Source organism: Centruroides vittatus, unplaced genomic scaffold (genome assembly GCF_030686945.1).
Source record: "Centruroides vittatus isolate TY-2023 unplaced genomic scaffold, ASM3068694v2 contig_754, whole genome shotgun sequence".
Taxonomy (NCBI): Eukaryota; Metazoa; Arthropoda; class Arachnida; order Scorpiones; family Buthidae; genus Centruroides; species Centruroides vittatus.
Window position 1 is genome coordinate 288,322 of NW_027122490.1, and position 12,109 is coordinate 300,430.

Sequence of the window (12,109 nt, forward strand, 5' to 3'; positions counted from 1 at the left end):
GATAAAAGATAAATTTTTAAATTGTATTTGCACTTTCGATATTTAATTTAAATATTTATAAAACAGTTCGTTAATCTCTAGCGAATGTTTTTATTATCGACAAAGTGTTGCTTCCAAAGAAACAAAAGATTTTTCCACTTTTTTTGTAGTAGCAGATAATACGTCAACTAAGAATCAATGCCTGTACAATAGTGACAGCCTTGAGACATTCTTTTCTTTGTACGAATTCGACCTTTTTCCTCCATCAAAACGGCGCCATTGTTTCTAAATTTACTATCTCATTACCATATAATCTGAATAACATTCACTATACATTAGCTTTTCCGCATCGTAACATTCTTTGATCTACGTCTGTAATGCTCTAATGTTTTAAGGGAAAGAGTCTTTTACAGGGGAGCATTGGACAGCCTATTAAACTACTTAAAAAGAAGGTTTTAGAAGTAATTATTAAAAAATAATAAAGAGTAGCACCACTTGTTAGCTATAAATAAATATTTTTAACGGTCTTCGAGATAGAGCAGCACACTCCACTGAGTATTAAACGTAAAAACAAATGTGTTTTATTTTTTAAACATTAAGAAATCGTTTCAGAGTTTGTAGCCTAGAAGTAAACAATTTGGAGGGATAAAATAGATAACAAAACAATACTTTTTATTGGATAGAGCATCCAATGATGATTATTAGAGTCGATAGCATTAAAGAAGATTATCTTATTATCTTATACACACCCAATTCGATTATGTTTCTCGGAGTGGAGATTCATAAAGTTTGTAGAAACTATTAATGAAGAACATTTACTAGATAAACCGATTTTGAAAAAATTAAGTCTGATAAGCTTAGACATTAAAATATTTTAAATAAATAATAATATCATTTTTAAGAAAAGTCGATTATAAATTTAAATATAGAATTAAAATAATGATCTAAGCGATGAATTTTGTAGTCGATGCATCAAAAATTCTATAAACAAATTGGTTACAATATTTTATAATTCAAAGACCATTCTTGAGGTTTATTCTTGACTTTCTCAGCGGGGCAGATATTAAATTATGACAAAGTTCGCATTTTTCAGCTAACTGAGCGAAACGCCAAGAACTCTTCTTGCAGATCGAGAATATTTTTCAGTTTTATTTTGTAGGGATGTTACCTTATAAATAACCACGTTAAAAAACAGCTACGTTGAAATATAGAGATGGAGAGCATTTGTCTTCGTTAAGGGCGGTGCGGGATGTCACTACTTCGCACATTTTAATCCTAGTTTTTCTCTGTAAAGCGAATGAATTACATTTTAATCGATAAAACCGATCCTGTCCGATTTGTAGTTAAACAAATAACATTTTAACTGTCTTAACCAAAGAATTTTAAGATAAATTCCATTAAAATGATATTTTGGCGCTTATATTACATTTAATGCAAAAACTTGCAATTTTTATTTTTGTTTTTATTTTGTGTCGAGTTAATTCGATTTGTTTGGCAGTATAAAATTTGGCATGGCACTCGCTTGTCTGCAGTATGCAAGAGATTAAGGTCAATAATACTTCCGGTATCGGCACATTAATCCCAAATCTCTTTAAAATAAGTACTATACAAAAGTTAGTTATATTTGAACTAAGACACTTTTATTAATATCATTTTGTAGTTTCATTACCTACAATAAAAATTTGATGTCCAATAACTTTTTAATAAGCTTAGAAAATATCTTAAAAAGCATTATCCTATACGGGTTATTTAGTGAAAATAAAATCAATTAAAATATTTTTCTTTATAAAACTGACCATTTACTTCGGAATGAAGCCAATACAACCATTTAATTAATTATCTTGATGATAAAAAAATGCATGCTTTAGGTTTGCATCAGCAAGTTAAAATATAGTATAAAGAAAACGGAATTTGGCTATCATTTAGCAATAAATATAACTTCCAGAAAATAAAATAGACATATATATGCAGTGCTATATGTTCAAATATGTGCAATTTCTTAAAATTTGAATATCTTATAACCATCAACCTATCCAATCTTTCTTTATCGTTTCGCTTATGGTTTTACCTTCTGAGTTTAGAATCATTCAATCTCTTTTATACACGATATAAATAATTTTGCTGTTTTTGTCCACAATAAATTTCACAAAATAATCTACAAGCCAAAATATAATTTCATTTCCTTTCACACTAGAAAAAATTATTATTTTTATAATTAAACTACCGCATGAAAGTAATTTGAAAATATCATTAATCGCGCATCTCAAATTATATTTTTTCATTCTAAATATCCACTGAATGCGAAAAACAACATGAATTCAAATTAAATTAAAATGCCAATTTATATTTACATTTATAGAAAAAATGCTTGTTGACTTCTGAATTATCAGTCAGTTCGCATTTACTTATTAATTGACCTATCTGACTACCAATTACTCTCTCATTATGAAGTTGATATTTTCTGACTGACGTGTGAAGCCGTATTAATCCTCTCGCTTAACATAAATTTCCTATTGATAATATATTCAATTAAATAAAATTTACTTAAACAGTTCATTTTTCTACAGCGCAATATAAACAATGATGATATTTTTAATAAAAATATAAATTCGTATAGTTTTAAAAACGACTTAAACTAAACAGTTACTGACAGAAAACGTCTATAAAAATTCATCTGTCAAAATCAGTTTCCGAAAAATAGAATAGGATTGAAAGAATAGATGTATGGCAATGTATGATCTCATGCAAATCACACGCTTCGCTTGTTCTGATCTTATCGATATCGGAACTCTTTATCTAATTTAGGCTATCGATTTGGCAGATAACAAACCTTCATACTGCTTCCGTATAGGATATTATAATTATAACACTCTGTCGAACAATTTCTGCTAATTTTTTGATGAATAATGTATATAACCGTTAGCCCAATACCTAGCAGTGTAATTGTCTCTAATAACAAAACGGTACTTTCTTCACATTTAAAGATAAAAATATTTTGTCTAAAGCAATTTTTACACCTAAAAATTTTTGAAGATCTCGACATTTTATTTTTTCTGAAAGTTAAAACAAGATTTTAAGACTTCGCCTCATACGCTAAACACTAGATGAAAATTTAGATGCTACATTTATTTTAATAATAATGGAGACATTTTCAATATGATAACTGAGGCAAATGCTTAATTAACAAAGGATCTAATATAGGAAGCGTTAAAATAATGTAACTTAACTGATACGAATAAAACTTAATTAAAGTTAGCATCATATAATTATTATTAACAAAAATATATAAAGCAGAATTATTTAAGTAAATAAGCATTTTTATTATAATACAATTCAATTAATCCAAAAGCAATAAAACTGGTTACTTATTCTTTAATAATAAATGAATATTCAAATAAAATAAATAATATCAAAGATATAAAAGACGACGATTATTCCATGTTTTTTAGGTATTTTTAGTTTATTAAATGATAATCCACCAAGGCCATTTTTATATTTACAATACGTAAATTTTACAGTGACATTATTAGCGAAAACATGTCGAGACAGTCAGTTTACGACGCCAGTTCTACAATAAACTACAAGAAAAAGTGTTTAAAGTTACGTCTAGGTTTCATTTATGTGAAATGACTGCCACCCATTGTTATATTTTTGAAGATTTTTTATTAAAAAAAATTAATATTAAACAATTAAATATCACAGAAGAATCTTGAATATTTGAAGTACGATAAATGAATTTAAATCTTTTCCTCAAAAATTATTTTCGAAGAACGAAATTGTCCTACAATAAACAATCGCAAATGCTATTTCTCAAAAAAATAGACAGAATCGTTTAACTGTCTTATCTATTTATTTCCAGATGTTTAAGTATTTTATAAGACAAATCAATTTTTTATATGCTTAGCTATCGCGTTATAAATGTTTAAATAGACCGACGACCCGTCGAAGGCTTTCAAGGAACAATATTAATCCACCACTCGGGATGAGATTTAGTAAATAAAAAAGTTTCGTTTCCGAAAATGTTGAGGAAAATTTTTCAAATAATTTACACGACTTATGTGAATGATATTGGAAAATATTCTAGAAATAAGCGCGACAGATAAAAGTGAAGTACGCTTTTTTTATGCTTAAAATATTAACCAAACAGAATGATAAAAACGAAAAAAAATTTTAGCAATAGTCTTTTATAACACTATACTTTATATATTTTATACAGCAAATATCCAATACTAAAGCTGATATTAAATTTTTTGATATTGTTCATTCAAAAGCTCTTCAATTGAAATTTGACATATCTATCGAATGTAAATAATATGCATGATACTGATTTAGGCCTGTATTAAAGTGCAGAAGGAGAAATTTCAAACCTATCGAAATATTTTAATAGTTTTGAACTGGGGAAAAATTTATGCTTCTATATAATTAAACATATTCCTAAATAGTAATCGTAAAAATTTAAATTTGGAATATCTAGTCCTATTTACTAATACTTATAAATAATCGTAATTATATTTTATAATGTAAAGATTAATTTTTTGTTTTGGAAACTATAAAAAGACTTTTATTATTTTTGTCGTGTAGAATTTCTCTGAATTTCGCTGTATTTAAGCCTATTAAAGCATTTTTTTATATAATGACTTTAAGAAAGAGTAAACATTTAGACTTAATTTCGATAAAATAATTGTTATTTTATTCGATTTATCAATAATATAAAAATAACTAATTATTTAAAATAATAATTATACATCAAAATTAATCTTTAACTCTATTAAAGAATAAGAATATAAATTTACAATAGAGGATTCATCAGCAGGAGATTAATTATTATAAAAAGATAAATTCTGTCTAATTTATAAATTTCATAATATATATATGATATATATTATAAAATTTATAAATTAGACAGAATCTATCTTTTTATAATAATATATATGATATATATATTAGAAAATTTTCCTATTTAATTTCATCTTTTGAATAATTTTGTATAGTTCGTGTATATATACTGTTAACTATTTGATACAAATAGATATTAGATGTTGATATTTTATCTAAATATATCAATATTGTGTTAAGATATCTTAAATCCAAAATATTACTAAAATTCACAAATAATTTAGTCAAATATATAGAATAGAATCATTTAAGTATATATTTAGTCCTCTATAAGTCATGAATATTTATATATGATAGGTAATGTAAACGAAGCATTCATATTCGAATACGAATATTTAATATTTACTCTGAAATATTTGATATTATATAACAAATAATTTTAAATATAAATATTATAAAATGTCATAATTACATTCTGGTTTATGATATTTGTTAGTTCATTCTTCTCATTCTTTAATAATAATGAAAATATATAATCGACACTTTTAATTGTTGCCTATTTTAGAATATTGCAACAATAAAACATAAGTTTTATTTATGAAAAAATATTTTAAATGATTTATTTTGTTTTAAAGTAATTTGAAATATACATATTAAAGATTCTGTAGAAATTATTGAAATTTAAATGATTCTTAAAGGGATTTTTTTTATTCGAAAATTTAAATATTATAATTAAAAAAGAACAATTAGCGCACTTCACCTAGACTTAGTGAGTGAAATTCTTTATTTTTTCTGAAAAAATATGTAAAATAAAATTATTTTATAATAGAAATTAATTTTCTAAGAACGAAAACTATTTAGAAACTATTAACATTTATCTCGGGGAAAAACTAATAATTTTATCTACCAATAGAAATGATTGTTTCGTGCTTGAATTCGGATCGATCGCTTAATGTAAGTTCAATACTTACCCCCATCTTTCACATATTTTACTAATGTTAAAAAATGCATTTTTAAAAATTAAATGCATTGATTTACCGTTCGAAAAAACTATATAACGAGTTTTTATAAATGATACAAAGAGCTCCGAAATAATATAAGATATAATTTCTACTTAATTATTTTCAAATTATAATTTTCTTATTAATACGAATTTCTTATCGATATCAAAATTTGATAATTAAATAAAAAAAAAACAATTGATATCGATAAATAGCGAAAGCGATAAACCTCAAAGCATATGTTTTTGATAAAAAAAATTAACATAATAGAGATAAAAATCAAATAGCAGCTGCTCTATCATTTATGTATCATATACAATTAAGTTTAATTACGCAATAAATACATCTTTTAAACTTAATTCGAAGCATTTTGTGTAACTTTTCTGAACGTTTTAATGTTTCTAAAATTAGAAAAGAGAAAAAGAAGAAGAAGAAAAAAAAAAACACTAACTTTCAAGAACCACGAAAAATAGATTAAGTGTAACGACGTAACGTAAATGTAAGATTTTTATTAAAAAAGATGAAATTTCAATATGAATACTTAACAAAAAAAAAAGAGAAATATAAAATGAATTCTATTAGAAATCAAAATCCAAGATTTTACAAATCTTGACAAGGACAGGAGAGGAGCTTGCAAGATTGGTTAAAAACAATATGTTCATTGTGTCATCTGTCACGTTACTATGGAAACGGTCCTGTGTAAGATGTATTGTTGTGTAGGTAAGGTGTGGAGCCGCTATAGAATGACATGAAACAGAGTTAAATTGTAAGTGGTAACGTGATATTTAGGTGTGACTATCCGAGTGAGCTAACATCGAATAGCTCTCTTCTCTCCATGAAAAAAATAAAAATTAGGAAGAAAAGAAAAGAAGGTTTATAACCAAATATATATTCTAATAATTTATAAAGTTACGAACAAATTTAATTAAGTAGGGTGTAACCAGTTCTGTTTTAGTAGAAAATTATAATTATCAAAATATCTATATTACAATGGGCGTATTAATTTACTTTAAATATCAAAGATGTAGGCCTATTTGTCCTTTTAAATATTTTAATTAATATACCTATTAAGAAAATGTTTCATAAAATAGTGTTTTAAAATTTAGTTAAATATCGATTTTATCAATTATATTGCCTGCACCAACTGCGGTTTGACGATAGACTGAGATCAGCAGGTGGTTCGAACGTTACACGATCGTAAAATATTAAATGAAAGGGAAAAAAGCAAACCGAACCAAGCAATTTATATCCAAAATAGTTTTTAATCTTTACCGTGTGAAGTGATACGGTTATTTAAAAAATTTCCTACAAATTAAACCTGCGAAAAAGCATTTAGATAATGACTTTCTTTCTATATTTAAATCGTCATAGTTAAAATGCGGTATTTTTTTTTTTTTTAATAATTAAATATCATTTCCATCTTACTGTAGAATTATCGTTGTCTTTTAATCTTCTATATCATCAAATACGGGAATGACGTTGTTATCAGCGTGACGTCATACGAGATAAGATCCGAAAGATGAAGGATGCAATGTCACTTAGAAAATAAAACAATAGCCTTTACACTCGTTCCTAATTTGATACACGTGATATTTTTTTTAACATTATCTAATTAGTTTGCCATTTCATTTTAATTTAAAAAATTCACTATTTTTTGTCACAAACATATACATAAATATTTTACACGATGAAAATTTTGCAAAATATATAAATTTTCATTCACGCTGCCTCCAGCTTTTGTCGTATTTCACTAAAGCAGTTTCAAATGAGATATGGTCGAAATGCTGGAAGTAACAAATATTTTTTTCATACTTTCGCTAGTAAAAAAATATTACTTTTTAAGAAAATTTCCAGCAAAATTTTATTTATCTTATTATGTATCAAATGAATAATAAGATATTTTTTTCCCGAACTCCAAACGCTCTATCAGTAAGGTATTTACAGTTTGATGGATAAAAGCAACAGATAACTCAGCGTGCCGTCGGGTTCATAAGAAGGAAACTTCATAAGAGAAGAATAAATTACAAAACTAACTTAGCGAGGGTTCTCATCAAATCCCTGTTACAAGATAAACTCTTTCTAATCTCATCTTTTTTAAAAATTGCATTATTGACCGAACTAATAATATCGAGTCTGATAATAAGTGGTAAATTGAATCTCGGTTGCGATGTTATCACATTAAAAGTAGTTTTTATCATCGAATATTTCTATTAAACCTCTCTATTAACGGAAATTGAACTTTGAAGTTAAATTTTTGGCATATATACTCTGTCATTTTTTAAATTTACATTCTCTAAATTAGCTAAAATTAAAAGAACTTTGAAAAGTTTCGTTATATTACACGCTTGAGAGACTCTTTAAATTTTACCTGTAATATATTAATAAAAGTTATTTAGAAGAAAGAACAGTGAAACTTTTTATCCCCGAAATATGAAACCTGTATTATGTAAGCAAATTGATTCTTTTAATCAAAATGACCATTTTAATAAAGTACATAAATATGTATTTGAGTTTGACACCATGTCACAATGATATAGCGTGTCATCGTAAACAATACATGATATTGATCCTTGTGGATTTAAGGACTCACAGTGCTTAGTCCGATGGATACAAGCTGGTACTGTTAAACAATAGAATTTATATTATGCACACAAACATTTTATCACGCTATTTAATGATAGAGTGTAAAGAGAAAAATTCTGCTCTTAATATTTAGAACAGTTTCAAATTAAACTTTCGGTAACTCCTTTTTTAATAATATATACAAACAACTTAAATTATAATTTTTTGCACAAAGGTTAAAGATGAATAAACACGATATTGATTTTGTTAAATGCTTTATTTATATAATGTTTTTTGTTATGAAATTAATTTTAAAATTTAGACATTTACGAACAGAAAAAAATTTTTTATGCATTTATTTTCTCGTTATATGGCGAAATATGTTAATTTTCTGATTAATTTTATAATAAATGAGGCCGACGTTAATAATAATTCAATACTTTACTCCGGTTGTTGGAAAAATTTGTTTCTCGATTATTTATTAAAGAATTAAAATCCGATAATTTAAAAGCGCAAGTAGTATATAATAAACGCTTGATTTACTTACATACGTCTTTTAGACTTTATATGTACAAGTAATATATATAAATAATAAATTAACAATAGCGTAGAGTAGAAAATTCGCGAAATTAAATTTAAGGAGAGTAAAAAAATGTGATAAAATAATCTCCATCACCGAGAAGAGATATTGAGATGTAAGAAAAATACAATAGTCACGAAACATGAATAAGTGATGGAAGGGTGACGAGTCTTAGCACCTGTTCGACTCTTTCGGGAGGTTTGATTTAGCCGATGCTTCCATCCCTATCGACTTGGGTTTCGTGTCGACAAACGGGAAGCTCAAAAATAATTACGATTATGAAATTGCATTTAGACAGCTGTTTCCGCGCTACAGGTATGATAAAAGAACACAGTCGAAATTCGGCGCGATCGTAAAGGACGAGTAGCCGAACGTATGATATTTAGAAAAGTACTTACCCTAATGTGGTCATGGTCACTATGGTATACCAAAAAGCGGCGGGGATGCTGGTGAAAGTAGTGTTGTCAACGTTTTTCTCTGCATAGAACATCACTGTCGCAAATATGATAATGGCCATTGCTAATGAAAACACCAAAAATCCTAGCTCAGAAGCACAACTTTTAAGCGTATATCCGAGAATACGGAGACCCTGGGAATGGCGAGAAAACTTGAAAATACGGAAAACGCGAAAAACACGTAACGTGACGAAAGCACCAGACACGTCGTCGTTGTCCTTGATGCCCAAACCTATATAATATGGCATAATAGCTACGACGTCTATAATACTCATTACACTCCGCATAAACTTACAGCGGTTGGGTGCAGCGTATAACCTCAACAGGTACTCTGCCGTGAAGATCATAACACAAGCGGTATCCAGGCAGAAGAACGCCACTTTATACATAGTACCACAGGATAGAATTTCACCGGTATTATCGTCTCTCCCGCACGGAATCGTTTCTACCACATTAGCCATCACCGACACCGCAATAAAGAATCCGGTGACGTAATAAAAGACGAGGGCTGCCGTGCCCGTGTGCGGGTTTTCGAATGCCCTCCACATTCTTTCTCTAATGGTGCTGTTGGCCATACACTTTTGGTCTTGTGTTTCGGACAGTCTGTCATCCATGAGACGCTCAGCATTCTCGCGCTTTCTATCCCTATAATCTTCATAACAGCAATCGCCGATGACATCAGGGATGATACCGAAGAAGGAGAGCTCCTCATCATACGACAGCAAGCATTCGTGTCTAGGGTAATGTAGTTTACCTGTGCGGTAGTAATTGAGAATGTGACGGAAGATATCCGGATCTCTATCAAAAAAATATTCCTTTGTTTCTTCGTCGTAAAAAAATTCACGCTCATTCGAACCGAGTAATGTGTCGGGATATTTTTCGACAGTATTTCTCCACGTTTCGAAACGTCTTCCACTCACATTGATAATGAATTTTTCGTCCTGACTCTTCTTCCGCTCTTTTGTGACAGGTGGTGCCGGTAAGGGATTATTGGCTATAGGAACCCATCCTATAGCGGCGGCCCGGGCAAACGGCAGCCAAGCAGCCACCGATGCCATGCCTCGATGCGAGTATCGGGATACACAAGCAGCACAACGTTCCACCAAACTTCACACTGTCATTCCGCAAATGATGCAGCAGTCGGAGCGGCGGCGATCCTGCTACTCGTCCGCTGATGTCACACCCATCTGGACACGTCACAAGGTTACTGGGTGAGAGAGAAAACGCTGCCTGACATGTCGCTCTTCGTCGCCATCTTGTGTTAGAATCTGCGCACGAGTTCCTCGACGGGCCGCCAGAGGGAGTGGCGGAAATATAACACAAAACCTCCTATAATTTCGGGATGGACAACCTAGCCTGCTCTCGAGCAAACATTCTATCTGCAGGAGAGTTGCTCCGCTTCTCTACCACTCTATTCCCCGTTGTCACCATAGTTACGATGACGTCATTCCCTCTCGTCCTTCGCTACGAGCGCAGCGGAGACTCTCCATCACTCCGTCACTTTCTTACTCAGTTGCAGATACAAGTAATTACGCTAATTTTGTGTCAAAAGCAAAATGTTTGCCTAGTCTCGCTGTTAGATTTTGTTCGCTCCTTCTCCTTTTGCTTCTCTTTTTAATTCTACCTTTGCAAACGATTGCTTTACTTTAAACAAACTTAACACGTCTAACAATTTGAAAATTGAATAAGCCAAAGCGCATTTCATAGTTACGGTTGCAACGGAAACATTTAATATTTAATTCAAATATAATTACGTTATAAAAATTTAAACCGTTATATTTTTCTTTGACTCGCTATAAACTAGTAAATTTCGTTTATCCCTTTTAGCTTGATTTAATTTTTATCGGGGAAGCTCTATTAAGTGAGATAGATACTTTTTAAATTCGTGTCAAGCCAGTGTCGAACATTATACTACACCGACAACACTCCATGTATATTTTTCCAACTGGGTCGAGCTATATTTGTCGAATGCGCGGTCTTTTATAAATACAAACATCTCTCGTAAAATTTCCTAATTAATTGATAAAAAGATTCCCCTGCTTTAATATTAACGTCCGTGACTAGATAAATTATTTTTTATTAATTCATTTTTTTCTTTCTAAGCCTAGTTTATACAACAACATCCGATCAATATATGTTGCAAATAAATTATTTAAATTTTATATTCTAAAAAATAGTCTTTATTATTTTTTTGAGCTTTTACACTTAATTTATTAATCATTTTAATACGATAATTTAAAAGATGTGCAGTCGATATATTATAAGAAAATTTTATAAATTATCCCTTTACTATAAGGTCGTTTATTTGTATAAAATATAAATATTTTTATTTTATAAAAATTTTGAAAGTGTAATTAAAATAATATTTAATTAATCAGATATTTAATAAAAGGCATTTTAACTCTTCTGGGAATTAAGAAAAAATTCTGCTTATTGTAACATCAAACCTGAGACAGATGCTCAATCCATTATGTCTAACAATATTAATTATATGAAACGTAATTAAAGATCATGGAAGAAAACTTTATTACTTAGGATCGCAATGATAAAATACGATTAAAAATTAAATTATAAAATAAAAGTATTAAAAATTATCAAGCAACGTTAAATATAAAATATTAAAATAAAAACGAAAAATCTGTACATATTTTTAAAATAATTTCCATCAAAAACTATTTTTAAAAAAAGTTAAATTG

The 12,109-nt window shown here is 28.8% G+C and overlaps 1 protein-coding gene across 1 annotated transcript in view; it reads right to left on the reverse strand.

The window, feature by feature from the left end:
• Positions 1-11,401, reverse strand: part of LOC136981401 (potassium voltage-gated channel protein Shal-like) — a 161,369-nt gene extending 149,968 nt beyond the window's left edge. The window contains exon 1 of the mRNA XM_067277716.1: positions 9,357-11,401. Within this exon, the coding sequence (XP_067133817.1) occupies positions 9,357-10,471 (1,115 nt within the window). The 5' untranslated portion in view covers positions 10,472-11,401. The remainder of the gene's footprint in view (positions 1-9,356) is intronic.
• Positions 11,402-12,109: the final 708 nt, after the last annotated feature.